The sequence below is a fragment of the Nelumbo lutea genome, chromosome 7, assembly GCF_056320005.1.
Source record: "Nelumbo lutea isolate HS-2025 chromosome 7, American lotus-T2T, whole genome shotgun sequence".
NCBI lineage: Eukaryota > Viridiplantae > Streptophyta > Magnoliopsida > Proteales > Nelumbonaceae > Nelumbo > Nelumbo lutea.
The window spans coordinates 19,110,001-19,125,478 of record NC_142690.1 but is presented as its reverse complement, the minus strand read 5'-3'; the positions used below and the strand labels follow the sequence as shown (position 1 = coordinate 19,125,478).

The 15,478-nt window shown below is 36.0% G+C and overlaps 1 protein-coding gene across 1 annotated transcript in view; it reads right to left on the bottom strand.

The window, feature by feature from the left end:
• Nucleotides 1-3,505: 3,505 nt before the first annotated feature.
• Nucleotides 3,506-15,478, bottom strand: part of LOC148845476 (protein kinase family protein / protein phosphatase 2C (PP2C) family protein) — an 18,862-nt gene continuing 6,889 nt past the window's right edge. The window contains exons 7-12 of the mRNA XM_088954699.1: nt 9,373-9,919; nt 9,225-9,294; nt 8,925-9,144; nt 6,434-6,538; nt 5,050-5,145; nt 3,506-3,880 (exon numbers count right to left, since the gene is read on the bottom strand). Coding sequence (XP_088810825.1) covers nt 3,686-3,880; nt 5,050-5,145; nt 6,434-6,538; nt 8,925-9,144; nt 9,225-9,294; nt 9,373-9,919 — 1,233 coding nt within the window. The 3' untranslated portion in view covers nt 3,506-3,685. The remainder of the gene's footprint in view (nt 3,881-5,049; nt 5,146-6,433; nt 6,539-8,924; nt 9,145-9,224; nt 9,295-9,372; nt 9,920-15,478) is intronic.

Genomic DNA, 15,478 nt, shown 5'->3' with positions numbered 1-15,478 from the left:
TAGTGCCAAGTTAGTATCCAAACTTTCAAATGTGTCACTACAGTACCTAAGCTTTCGTAAAGTGTCAAATTGGTACCTACCGTTAACCAATCGTCAGTTATCTGTTGAAAATGTCAAAACTACCCTTCAAAAGAAGACACTGCTCATTGTCTTCTACCTTAAGATTGAACCGATTGAGGTGTTTGAGATTCTAAACTAATGAAGCCATTATCTTCTATCTTTAGATTTAAAAAACATTATTGTCTAGTTATTTCTTTATTTTCAGTTATTGTTTCCCTTTATCATATTTCATGTTTTTTCCTCTCTTTTTCTTTGAAGATAATCGGTTCAGTTTCAAGGTAGGAGACAATAAACAGTGTCTTCTTTTGAATGGTAGTTTTGACATTTTCAATAGATAACTGACGATCAGTTAACAGCATGGACCAACTTGACACTTTTTGAAAGTTTAAGTACTACAGTAACACATTTGAAGGTTCAGGTACTAATTTGACACTACACCCAAAGTTTAGGGTACTAAAGTAGAATTTTCCAAAAATTAAAAAGGGCCATTTTCACCCTTGAATTATGTTGGAAAGGACACTTTAAGGCAAAAATAGATAACATTAGAAACATTATTGATAGATCTGTTAGGCAAAGAATAAAATAATAAAAAGATGCTTATGTAGCACTGCTCAAGTTTGAAAAGGCCACTTTTGACCCTAAAGTTTGAAAAGACCACTTTAATAAAGTTAATTAAGTAAATTAAATAAATTACTCTAATTCAGATAATACTAAGTCAATTATGTAAATTAAGCAATTGAATACATAAATTAAATTAATTAAGAATTAAGTTAAGTGGTTGTTAATTTACTATTAATTAATCTAATTTAGTGTTTAAATAATAATTTATTCTTAATTGTTGTTAATTTTTTACTATTAAATAATTATTGTTAATTTAATGACTTTAATTTGAGAAAGTCCTTGAAGTAATTTACTTCAAAGTTAATGAAACCTATTTTTTTTATTAATAGATTTTTTACCATCTGAAGTGGTATTTTTTATTTTATTCATTGTCTAATGGATTTGTCAATGACGTTTCCAACATTGCTGTTTTTGCCTTAAAATTGGCCTTTCCATCACAATTCAAGGGCGAAAATGACAATTTTGATTCTTTAAGGTCTAAAGTAGTTCCTTTTGCAAAGTTGAAGGGTTGTTAAAGCCAAAAATCCAAGTTAAAAATGTTACTAAAATGATTCTAAACCGTTTGATCATCTCAAACCCCTGAAACCAAAAAATGATTTAGAGATTCACAATATGAAAATTAGCATCAATTGTATTTCAAATGTTATCTTAATTAATAATTTAAGACCCACTCTTTGAGTGCCCTCATCTTGTTAGATATTACCTTTTAAAACCCTCCAAATAAACACATATCTTGCATTAGAAATTTGTTCCAAACCAAACTCTTCCGTACATTCTGACCAAATGTGTTCCACACCATATGAGTTTATCAGCTTGTTAGAAGGGGTGTATCTGACCATTTCATATAGTTTATTTCATATATATCATCATCCAATATATAAGCTATAGGCAGTAATTAAATTCCATTATTCACGTATATCAGATAAAATATCTTTGGTCTTCAGGTTTCTATGTCCATGTCAATGTTATTGATACTAACTTGGTATTGAAACAACCCTCTTTTTCCCCATGCAATTTTGATGTGTAAAGGGTAGCCCAGTGTAAAGGTTCCCGTCAATGCGGGGTCTGGGGAGGGACATATGTACGCAGCCTTACGGCCTCTGTATATACAGAGAGGCTGTTTCCAAGATTTGAATCTTGGTCACCCCAGCATATGAACTCAATAATGAGACCGAGACGGATGGGCCAAAAAAGAAAATCACGCCCCCCAAAGACAAAATTTTTCTCTCGCAAACTTCCATCTAAAGAGAGACTCAACAGGAAGGGTTTTAAATTTGATCCTAACTGCAAGTTGTGTGGAAAAAACGGAGTTCAAATCAGCCCCCCACAATACATCCCCACCGTGTATTGAGAATATCTCCAGATGATGACATCATTATTTTTTATACTATCACCAGAAGATGTTTCCAATACACGATGGGAATGTGCTGTGGGACGTCGTGGGGTGCAGTCTTGTGGGGGGCTGATTTGATCTCGAAAAAACGAGGATGTAGCTCACATCCTAGTTAACTGCCCAGTCGCCTTGCAAATTTGGAGGCTAATTGGGAATTACATTCCCACCCCAACAAGATTGAATCCCTGCAACCTTAAAGAATGGTGGGATGGGATCCTCAATAGTGAGCCAGACTGGTGCATGGAGCAGTATTGGTAAAAAAAAAGGATACATGCTATGGCACTTATGAAAGGAAAGAAATGAGAGAATTTTCAAGAAAACAAACTTGAGCCCTCTAGAATTAGTTAATAAAGCCTTACAAAATTGCAAAGATTTCATACAAGCCCAGCTAACCCTAGGCCCAAACCCAGTTGAGAGAAAGGAGAAGAGGAGGACTGGATAAAGTGGATATCACCAAAGATAGGGGAAATCAAGATAAATTTCATGCATCAAAAAAGGATAATAACAGATGTGCCTACGGATGTATAGCGAGAAACCACCTTAGAGAGGCCATCATATGTAAGGTAGGTTCCATTGGGTCCTCTTCTATCAATGTAGCAGAAATTAGGGCAGCCCTTGAAGCTCTAAACTAGTCGAATTTCTTCAGCAGAATGAGATCATCATTGAAGGAGATTCATAAGTGACTATTGTAGCCCTAAAAGAAGCAGAGGATCCTTCTTGGAGATGCAAGACCATGCTAGAGGAGTGCAAGAGTATCAGCACATCCATTGTGAGGGAAACCAGGTGGCAGATTGGCTGGCCAATGAGGGGCACTATCACGACGTGCATGGGACTACGTCGACTCCATGCGGGACTTAACTAACCCTAATCAGGTCCAACTTTTCTTATTCTCTAAACTAAAGGGCTAGATGAATTCAGTTGTATCATTATTATATGTAAATGGACATGGTTATCTTTATAAAAGTTTTGCCCAACTTAAAATTGTTGACATACATATTCTCAAAGAATCATTCAACCTAAAAACTTAAACTGTTAAGTGAGGTCCTTGCATAAGTTTTATTCTCTAACACATACAGTACTGATGACATAAATACATATTTATATAATACTTATACATACAAATATGAAGTTAAATCAGGTTCGTGCTTATGACCCTAAGTCTAACCCAAAATTCATTCCAAATCAAACCAACCCAATGACATTTTTGGGTTGGGCCATCTATGTTGCAGTCACTAATTCCCAGTTTCTAAAAAAATGTCAATAAAATAATCACTTGTCAGGAAATATAAAAATCAAACATGAAAACCCCTAATGATAATAAGAACATAGCTCAGAAATATTTAGATATGGGTAGAATCCATTAATTCACAATTTAACATAAAATGTTTCATGCATCTGACTGTTGAAACAATTGAATTGCACAGTATAATCTAATACGAATCCCCAATGGAAATACCAAGGCTTTTATTATACTTTAGGTTCATACAGAAGAAACAGTAAACCGGATAATTTACAACAATGCCATCACTGGCCATTTTAAACACATCCCCAATAAAAACGGATGCACAATGTAGCGCACGCCCATGCAGAAATACAAAGAATAGCTCCAACTTAGTAAATTCTCTCAGCTGTAGAGACCGGCCGTAGGAAGACAACAATGACTGTAATGTTATCTTTGCTTCCACGCTCAGCAGCTTCAGTTGCTAACCTCTTTGAACACATTCCTGGCTCTTTAACAGTGTCTCTGATTATTGACACGACATCCTCATTGCTCATCACATCCCAAAGCCCATCACTAGCCATTACCTGATTATACCAACCACACAAATATCAAGTTGCTTATAGAACATGTGTGGCTCTTTCAAAAGCCTCTAATAAATTATTTGCTATAGCTTTGGAATTTTAGAGTATTCTGGTTAACCTGGCTGGCTATTATTAATTATATCATATGAAAACTAGGACACTCTCTCCCTTTAAGGTTATGGCTCATGAGGATGGAACAGAATGACAAAATTGAACAATTTAAAACATGGGTTGAGTTAATGATGCATCTAAAAAAAACTGAGTAGGCAGGTAGATATTTTCATAAAGGTAATCTGATTTTTTGGATCAGTCACTAGAATGTGACAAATCTTACTGGCTCCACAAAATTCACCAAGATAGCATACATGGATGGATATATACGCATGTACACAACCTAATTTGATCATGTAAAATTAACTCTGAAGCAACCCATTTAATGACTAAAAGTGCCAAAGGAAAGCAGCTAAATTTTGTTCAATAGTGACTAGTTAATTAAGCATCCAACATCCATCATTTTGTTAGGTTGGCGTGCTATAGTGGTTATCAGGCATGACTAGAAATCATGTGGGCTTCCCCTGCAGGTTTGGATTCTGCCAGCAACATTCCTTCAGGCATTTAACAGAACAGAATGGCAAAACAGGGTTCTTGTAGCCGACCCCATTTAGTTGGGAGTCTTGGGACAAGGCTTATATGAAGATTGATTTTGTTGTAGAGTTGCTTGGCTTCTTACAGGTTTTGTGACATGGTCACAAACAGAAAGCACAATTAAATACTGTCCTAGAAGTTCTTTCAGATAATTGGGAACAATCAATATATATATGTAGAAATAACTCTAAGCTAGTTCAGACTAGAACATAAATTACGAAATGCAATTACACTTTGCTCGATTACAATCAGGAAACAGAAGCTTGCCATTTTTCCATAAAACTGTCCATCTTCTAATATAATTTTGTTAAGTACCTAGGTAGAACCAACAAGAACTTAAGACTAGCAACGAGAACTTCAAGTGATGGACGAAAAGACAGTTTTTTTTTTTTTTTTCATAAATTGGTCATTACAGGTTCTTCCAGAAAATTTCAAATTTATTGATTAGAATTATATGCACTTAAAAGTATGCACCATTTATTCAGTGAGAATAAAGATTCGTTTAATTGGCAGTTAATAGTCCTTACCAGGTATTCATCTTCAGGTGACAAATTAATTTTGGTTATCTCAGGCTCTGCAGTAACAGCAGGCTTCAAATCATCATCACCAATTGAGCGTGTAACCTGTTAAAAGTGAAACACTAACACTATGAGAAAATATAATATGATTAAAACAAACCACTGGTAATTATTTTTGAAAGATCTGAAACTAAAGGGGCAACTGGACATAGCACACTAAAACTGGCCTTAGGTTATTTTCTTTAGAAAATAAAAGCAGTGGATCCTTGTTTTTCCACAAGGGGGAAATAGAGAAAAAAAGAATACCTTCTCAGACAGAATTTAATAATAGAACACCGTGGAGAAGGATTGTATGTGCTCCAAGAAATGGAGTTTTAATTTCTTTATCTATATGTTATCCATAATTTGTCTCTCTGTCAAGGCCTGTCAAAGGGCTGGATAGACAGGCCTCTTGGTAACCACCCAGTAGAGGGCTTACACCACCACATGAGCCATAAAATTCTAAGTATAGTGACAGTGATCAAACCAAAGAGAAAAAGTCAGATTGGAGCCTCTTTTGACTTGTTTTCTCACCAAAAACAAGTCCAGAAGAAAATAAAATTAAAAAAAAGAAAAAAGTAAAAGAAGAATTGCAGCCTTTTTATAACAGTTCACAGCTCCCAAGATGCTCTGATACCATGATACAGTCCTTGACTTTCAGACCTGAGAGTAGAAAAGAATGAAAGAAGCAAGGGAGAGAGGAAGAGAAGAAGAATAAAGAAGGCCCATGGGGTAAAAAACCATCACCTACTCTGTCCCAGTCAGCTGCTTTACATAGCTTTCTAAATATATTACAGTCACTCTTATGCCCCCATTTAAGTATGGGACACCCTACTTAACACAGGAATCAATTACTCTTATGCCCCCATTTAAGTACAAGTGACTCTTAAGTTGGTACATAACAGGAATCAATAAGCTCCAAATTTTGTGCAAGTTTTATATTTTACTAAAAAAAATATTGTGCAAGTTTCTGCAGTCCTTATCAAACTTAAGTAAGCATACACTTTTTCCTGTCAAGCAAACACATCATTTTTAGAAATTTAATGATCAAGCAAAATAGGATTACTTAAGTTGAAAAGGCAAAACAGGATTCATGTAGCCGACCCCATATAGTTGGGAGAAGGCTTGGATGATGATGATGATGATGAAACAATGATCAAGCAAAACTTACATAGAAAAAAAGGAATCAGGGAACACCTTTGCTTAACTATTTTACAAAAATAAATGGTACCACTCAATGTTGGTCTCGGCCATCTGGGACTTGAGCCTACCAAGATATTATATATTTATACCCAATGGCAAATTCTATGGATACAGTTGACATGGTATATTCCACAAAGGTAGAGATAAAAACCTGCAGAGCAGCTGGACCAACTCTCCATGTATCCACTTGCCATTTGACTTGCCCCCCAGCACTGATGACACGTTCTCTCTCCTCAAGACTGCTTGCAATGTGATCCTATTTTAAAAAGTTATCCAGTTCACCCACAGAATAGTTCAAAATTTAGAGCTTAGTCATGCTATACAAAATATACAAGTAAAGAGTCACTTGTACACTGTTGAAATTAAAATGTGATGGAAGCACCCTATTTTGTATATTTTGTATAAAGCTTGTATATTTTGTATAAAGTGCAATTGAAATGGGGCTGCAATTTCACATTGCAAGCTTTGTATATTTTGTAAATTTTGTACAAGTTTTGGTTGGTAAACTAGGTTTACTTGCACAAGTAAAGATTGGCTGTGCAAGTTTTATACAAAATATACAAGTAAAGAGTCACTTGTACAAGTTTTATATTAAATCGATAGACATCTTCCAAGAGGTAAAAAAACCTAGGGTCTAGGGCTGAGGGTGGCATGTCACAAAAAAAAAAAAAAAAAAGAAAAAGAAAAAAGATTATGTGAGTTTTGTTACTATTGTACAATGTGGAAGCCAAAAATTTTAAATATACATATTACCCCCCAATACTTAACAAAGCTCATTAATTTTTTTAAGGTAAGGTATATTCATTAAATAAAAAAAACCCATGTACACCAAAAAAGTCCTTTGATTTAAAAAAAAAGAGTATCACTATCAAAAAAGTATCATTAAACTTGTCTTTGAATAGCCTACAAACCCCAACCCAAGACAAAACTCTCCCCTTATAGCTTTCAGGTTTCAGCTTATCTTTGGATTAAAAATTTGTTTTAAAAGATTCTTAAATTTCTTTCTGACCAAAAAGTCCACATCATAGCAAGAACAGCAGTCTTCCGCACAATAGAACCTTCTTTGCTCAACCCCTTCAGCTGCCAGCTCCTGAGAATATTGATTACAGATTCTGGATTACAGTTATGCCAAACAACGTTTTCACCCAAACCCATAGCACCTCTGAAGTCTCAAATGAATAAACAAATGATCAACTATCTCATGGGAATTATTGCACTTAATGCAAGTTTCATCCGTCAAATGCACTCCCCTAATCCCCTTCTTATTAAAGTTACCTTGGTTAAGCACCTTATAAGAACTGCAGTCCAAACCAGGAAGGACACATTGGTAGGAAGTGGGAACAGTGGTGGTCCAAACAACAGAAGCTGGAAGCGGGAAAGAAATTAGGATTGAATCCTGATCACCTTTTACATTGCTCAGAAACAAGGAAAATTTGGTGCTTCTTCCTAAACCTAGTAGGATACAGCTGGGTCTTTCCTGAACATATTGAAGACCTCCTTTGGCAATGGCAAGGAAGAGGCCTTGGAAAAGGGGGAATAGTGTATTGGTGCATTGTGGTTTAAGAAGTTTTGTGGGGGGTATGGGAGGAGAGAAACCACCAAATCTTCAACAATAAAGCTAAAACTATGGGCGAACTATTATCTCATATTTTTCACTTGTGCAACATTTGGGTGCTGAACTCAGAGGAGATCAAAGGTGTTCCCTTGAATGATCTTCAGAGAAGCATGGTGGATATCTTGCTTTCTTCTCCAACTTCTCTAAAAGCAACAAGCATCCCTCAGCCAAGCTTAGAAGAGGAGGTGACCCTGAACTTTGATGGAAGCGCCCTTGGGAGTCCTGGTTTAGCTGGGATTGGGGGTGTGTTTAAGGGAAGGGATGGGAATTTACTGTGGGCTTACAGCGGTCCAATCGGGATGGCAGACCTCACAAAGGCTGAAGTGTTAGCAGTGCTAACTGGACTCCAGATTGCAAGAGACCTTGGCTTGTCTTCCCTTGTCATCAAAGGAGATTCGAGAAAAACCATTGGATGGCTTGAAGAGAAGAATGGAGGGCCATGGAGGCTTGCTCATTATTTATTTGCATGAGGCTCGGGACCTTCAGGACTCTTTGAATGCTAATCTGTTCTGGATTCCTAGAGAGTTAAACTCTGTAGCAGATTGGTTGGCTAAATCGGGAGCCCATAGGGAATTTTTACATGGTGAGAGAGTAATGCCTTTGTAATCTGTGTGTGCTCCCTGTCGTACATTTTCTCATGTACCACTTTCTTGATTAATGGCATCTGTTATCTTTCATCTCAAAAAAAAAAAAAAGTATAGAATTCAACCCTCCATGAGATAACATATGGTTTTGATTTGCAATATTCTTTTAGGAGACTTTCTCAGGAGTTTAGATATTGATGCTTTATGCATTTCATATCTATTCTAGATTCTGTAAATTTTAAAAACTTTTTTTTGTTCTTTTTATAAATACATTATCATCCCCCCACCCACCCCCCAAAAAAGAGAAAATTACTACTTCTGTTCCGGGCTGGAATTGAAATTGCAGCCCCATTTCATGGTATTGTATATCTGCAAACCCAGTTTACCAACCAAAAAGGAAATAAGGGGAAAACAATGAGAAGATGAAAAATATTCTAACTGACCTTACTTAAAGCAAAGGGATGGCCACCCCGACATAAAATTGTCCGGCAATCACCAGCATTAGCAACAAAAAGATGGTTCCTAACAATTAATGCCACAACTGCAGTGCAACCAGGATGCCAATCTTTCTGAACAGCTCCTTTTATATTACGCAGAGCTAACAATTCATTTCTGAATGCAATATCTGTCTTGATAAATGCTTCCAATAATGCGTCTGAGGGACTGTTTCAACAAATAACCACAAATTATGGGATGAAGAAAAAATAGAGAAAGATACAAGCAAACGAGAAAGAAACCAAAACCTATTTGTGGAACCCAAAGTTTGTAAGAATCCTGGTAGTGCTCGAGCAGAAAACTCGGCAGCTGCAGCACCTGCAAACATATACTATTCATTTACTGAATTCACATGTTCAAACTAAAATTGGGGATGGAAAAAGTCTCTTTGTGAACCTCGATGACCATCAAAGATTCCAAATATATGGATATCCTTCTCGCCACACATTTGAGGCATTAAAAAGTGTGTATCTTCCATTGTCTCCCTTCTTCCACATGTAGCAAAAGATCCCCAAGACAGTATTGGATGGTATTCCAAAGAATTATTTGACAAATCAGCCCACATTCTTGCACTTGAAGCTGAAAGAGAAGTTCTCTTGGCCAATTGCTCCCCTTGAGTGAACCAGTTTATACTCTCCTGATAAGTCCTTATGTTACTGACATCACTTGGGAGCTGATCACCAAGAAAAATATAAGGAACTCCAGGGATATTTTCTACTTCTTTCTCTTTTTTTGCATGTTCCATTATTGAATCAAGTTCCATAACAATATTTTCAAAAGATGGCCTGCTCTCAGGATCTGCGTTCCAGCACCTCTCTATTAAGGACAACAAACTTGTTGGTGCACCAGACTCAGGATCAGCAAGCACTGGCCGCAATCCTTCAGATACTACTGCTGCTGTGAGCTGTTGTTCAGTGTATCTCATCTCCAGCACAGTGTGGGCCTGTAGATAGTACATAGAAGTATAATTCAGGTACACATCCGATGTTGCAAGAACTAACGCAAAGGATCAAACAATCAAGAGAAACATACCCATGGATGTGAAAGGCCAAATTTTTCAAAGATGATTAAATATGCTTTTTGAAATAAGCCCATAATAAACTCATTCCAAGATTAAAAATTTAGTTGTTTAATTTGAACTAAATCTAACTGATAGAGAACAAGCATAGCATATGAATAACACATGTGAGGATCAACGAGGTTAACTAATAAAGATAAATTGATGACATATAGATGAATCCAACTTGAGTCGCATATGGTGGGAATATTAACTCAACATTCCGAGTACATAATGAACTAATTTGGACTCAGAATAAGATATGTTTTGGTTTAGTCAAATCAGTGCTTTGTAATGCAGTGGGTGGATGGCTAACAGGTATCCTTCCTTACAGCCTCATGCTTTAATAGGTAGGTTAATCCTACAGAGATTATTTCTTTCTACAAAAAAAAAATTAATGTAGGAAATACTAATCAAATTATGTAAAACTGAAGGATTGATTGCCCAGGGTCGAAGTTGAAGGGAAAAGAGGATGAGGAAACACTTCACCCTGGAGATAACCTCCACTTACAGCCTCATGCTTTAATAGGTAGGTTAATCCTACAGAACATATACAAAGGAAAAGAACCAATTATAAATTCCCAGAGATTATTTCTTTCTATAAAAGAAATTAATGTAGGAAATACTAATCAAATTATGTACAACTGAAGGATTGGTTGCCCAGGGTCGAAGTTGAAGGGAAAAGAGGATGAGGAAACACTTCACCCTGGAGATAACCTCCACTTCCTAGACTTGTCTGTGTCTCAGTCTTTTTTTTTCAGCTCCAAGCCTCTCTGGACAATAATCATATTAATTTTTTTCCCTTTTCTTTTATCAGTAACAATCCAAATTTATGCATTGACATGTAGAGAATGCTATATAGAAGACACAAGTCAATGCCTCCCTATCACTTAGCCAGCAACAGCTGCCTTCCCTATGTTTTCCTTTCTTGCTGTAGAGAACATTGATGTGGGCCCCACAGCTGTGGTTCCACTCTGTCCGTAGGGTAGAATGTATTTAGTCACAGCTGTGGTATTTTGCTATTCTGTTATTTCTAGTTTCAGTTTTATATTGTTTGTTATTTGTTAGCAGTTATGATGTAAACACCAAGGGCAGATATGTCATTTCATGTAACTAGCATAACCTATATATATATTAACTTAAAGTGGCGGCGGCAGAATATTGACATTCTGCTCTTCTCCTCAAAATCTGTGTTCTACTGCTCTTTCACCACTCTTTCTTCTACTTCACTTTCGCTTCTCATCGAACCTGAAATCTCTTAGTGGTCAAGACTGAATAGCAGTCTTGAAAACCTACACTTGCTATAAATTCCACTCTTGGGGGAACATTTCCCAAAACAATTGTTCCATACCCACTCCTTGTCTTTCAAGTGCATCAGCCACACTATTGGCTTATCTTGGGATCCACCTATATTTGATTCCCAGCTCCCTATCAATCTTTCATGTATCTTTGAATTAGGGGTGAGCAAGAAAAACCGAAAAACTGACTGAAACCGAACTGGAAATCCAGTTAACTGAAACGGTCAGTTCGGTATTTTAAAAAAATCGAAGGTACCGATTCAGTTTCAGTTAACCATATAGAAAACCAGCGGTTAACCGAACCGACCGGTATACATATATTTCTATATATTTTATGTATATTTATGTAATATTATATATTTTTTATTTTCTATATATTATAAGTTAACAAATATGCATTATATATTATTTATTATTTAACATATAATAATTTTTATATATTTCTAGTTTTTTATTATATATTTATAGATATTTTATAATATATATTGTAAATATAAAAAAATCGAAAAACCGATAGTTAACCGAACCGGTCAACCGGTTAACCTATTGGCTTTGGTTTGGTTTCGGTTACCGGTTTTCTAGAAACTGGTAATGCCGGTTCAGTTTCAAAATTAGGCCCATGGTTTGGTTATCCGAACCGTGAGCACCCCTACTTGGAATTCATTTCTATACTACCATGAACCCCCAATATCCTTTGCAAGCCAACCAACTACAACATGGAAATCTCCTTCCGCTATTAAATTCCTGAAGTTTAGACTTTTAGCCAGCCTCAGCCCATATTGAACTGCCAACAGTTCTGCTCTTGTGGAATCACCATACCAAATGGTGCCAGAAAGCGCTGCCAAGATATGCCCATGATTTCTAAATATGCCTCTAATTCCTGACTTCTCCGAGTTACCAAGACTAAAGACATCAAAATTCATCTTGATTAGGATAAGAGATAATGTCCGTAACAAGTTTGATACTCTCCAAGGGGATGCAGAGTTAGTCATGGTTTTCCAATTCCAAATGATGTCATGAGTAATAAAAGGGGAAAAGGCATCCACTAAATGTACCCAATGGATCACTTTAAAAGACATGTTTTCTGCAATAGCTTTATTTCTTTGCAATTTTTCCTTGAAGATCCTAGCATTCCTTTCTTCACACAGATACCAAAAAAGTAAATGCTCTTACACATCTCCATAACCAATTACCCCTCTTCTTAGGAGGAAAGAAAAAGGAAAGGCTGAAGATGCTTTTTATGTCCCCAGGAGGATTCCACCTGCAGCCAAATAAAGTAACTCCCAAATGCAAAAAATGAACGGTAGGAGATTAGCAGGTGGTGCATAGTCTCACAACTTGGCAACTTGCTAAACAAAGGAAACAAATATCCTGCAAGAGGTACCAATAGGGTCTTCTCTTTTGAAGGATCTCAGAAGTGTTGATCTTCATGTGTATATCTTTACAACAGAAAACTCTAATTTTAGTGTCTTGCACAAGGTTTTAAAAGGCTAAAGGTGTAGTTGAGGTGTAAGCCTGTGAGGCGTATGCCCAAAAATTAAGAAAAAAAGTAATTAAAATTTATAAATAATAAAAATAACATGTAATATACTAAGTTAGAATGATGGAAGGTACAAATATCCATAAAATAGAAGTTTATAAGCAATAAGCTTTAACTTTGAAGCATTAAATAAAATAATAATTAATCATCTAACAATTATAAGCATTTTACATTTCATGTTTCAAAATGTAACCTTATGAAATTATCCATATGAAGAATCATCTATATAATGGGCATTAGATTTATGGTCATCCAACAGTTGTGAAGAAAAGAAACAATGCAGTTGATTTGATCTATGCAAAAAGAAAAAAATAAATCAATAAAAAGAAAAATAAATCCATTAGGAAAAGGAACGAGAAAAGCAACAAACTTGGGATGTTCAATTAGAATATTAAGAAAATTCCACTTGATTTATCCAAGAAAACTAATAACATGATTGACCCTTTTTTTGCACTGAACTCTCCTAAGCTAAAATACTATGAGAAACTAATAGAACTTGATTTGCCTTATTGGTTTTTCATTTTTACTCTTTTTATTTGGCCCATAATTATTAAAGTGTTTTTTCTATATATTTTAAACTATAAAAAATACATAAAAATATGTATTTTTTTGGCTTACACCTTTTTGCGCCTCATGTTACGCCTCATGCCTTAAGGCTTGAGGCTTACGCCTCATTCTGACAAAGGCTTAAGCCTCAAACCATAATTGTGAGGCTTAAGCCTTGAGGCAAAATCTTAGTGTGTAGCCTCAAGGCATACGCCTCACGCCTCAAGGCTTAAGCCTTTTAAAACAATGATCTTGCATCCCTTTTAGGTAGTCAGCCTCAGATAAACTCTCCCTGCATATTTCTTTCACTTGGTATAATACCCCAATAAATTTGGTTTCTATGTACCCCAGACTTTGCCAAACCATCAGCTAGGTGGTTAGCTGACCTTGATGTCCACCCTGTATTGGACTTTAATTTCCAAAGACAGTCTTGATATTTCCCTTATCATATGTCTGTATTTTTACAACCCCACTTTATTGTTCTTAGCCCAAGCCACTACAATCCCTATTGCTCCTGAAAATGTTATGTAAATGTGTCCTTCCCAATTCCTGAAAACAACACCAATTCTAATAGAGCTTCCAGCCTTAGACTGAATTTGTTTTTATTTGTTAGAAAACTAAAATTCTGTTTAAAAGAAAATGTGAGGGAGATGCACTCTCATGTATTAAGATGTCACTGAAAAACAAAAATAAAAGAAACACCCCAATTTCATACCCCCTTCATTACAAACAACCCATGTACTAGCATAAACAGAAAAATATTGAAAAAAAAACTATACACTTGATACCACTACTAACTGCCATGGTTCACAATTTTGATTTCAATAGACATTTCACTATGTAGAGATGGGAAAATTTCAGGGATATTTCACTAATTTCACCAAGATATTTGGTAAATGTAAAAAAAAAAAAAAATCAGAGAATTTTTCTAGAAACATAGAATTAATTAATAAACCTTAAGGAATTGTTAGATTATAATTGCACATTTAAGGCTCAAAAGACTGTAGCAAACAACAATATAAATCAAATAAGAGAATATTAAGAGACTTAAATAGGTACCTTTCTCTTTGTCTCCCATTTTAGTCTTTTAGCCATCTTCTCTTCATTACATACACCATTTACTTGCCATTTTGACTTTTTCTTGGGAAATGATTGTGGTGTCTGCCTCTAGAACTAGATGGTGTTTTGGATAATGGTTGGGATGCAAAGGTGCCTCATCTTGCTTCAGCTTCTTCACCCTAGAAAGCCATTCATGAGGTACTCACTACTTTCCTAAATCTCACAAGGTTTGATGTAGGTTGTGGAAATATTCCTTTTTGAGGAAGACATTTGGCTGGGTGATACCACTCTCAAAACCCAATTCCCCTTGCTTTATTCTCTTTCCAGCTTTCAAAAGAAACCCTTTGCTTCTTCCTAGAGCACCTCAAATTCTAGGTTAAATTGGGATTTTGGATTCATAAGAGGCCTAAGAGAAAGAGAGTGTAAACTTGTGATTGAACTGTTAAATAAAGGTTTGCTATGTTCTGTGGTTGGAAAAGGTGTGATTGAACCATGGTTGGTGCACTCCATAGGCTGTAGTGTGGTGTGTTCTAGGATGAACCACAATAAAAAATATATTCTGAAATGTGGTGGAGAAGCAGGGAATAAGAGATAAATACAAAAGGAGGGGTGTGGCGTATTTGGAAACACGAGAAATTAACGTTGCTGGATTGGCACGAGATTTTGCATTACAGAACCAACCACAACTCATTTTGGAACAAACAGCACCCCTGAAAGAGCGGGTTCAAACACGCCAAAACCACGTTACCAAATGCCACCTAAATTAGGGTCGGTTTTTTTGAACCCAAGGGTGGATGACAATAGAATTTGGAAACCTTCTCCTTCTAGACTTTTTTCTTGTGTGTCATTTTTTGATACCCTAGTCTTTTCAGTTTCAGGAAGGAACCTTTCTTGCAAAAGAAATTTGGAGCAAACCTACTCGTCCTAAAGTACAAGCCTTCTGCTAGGAAGCTTTCCTTGGAAAGATAAACACCTATAATGTTCTTCAAAGAAGAAGGCCAT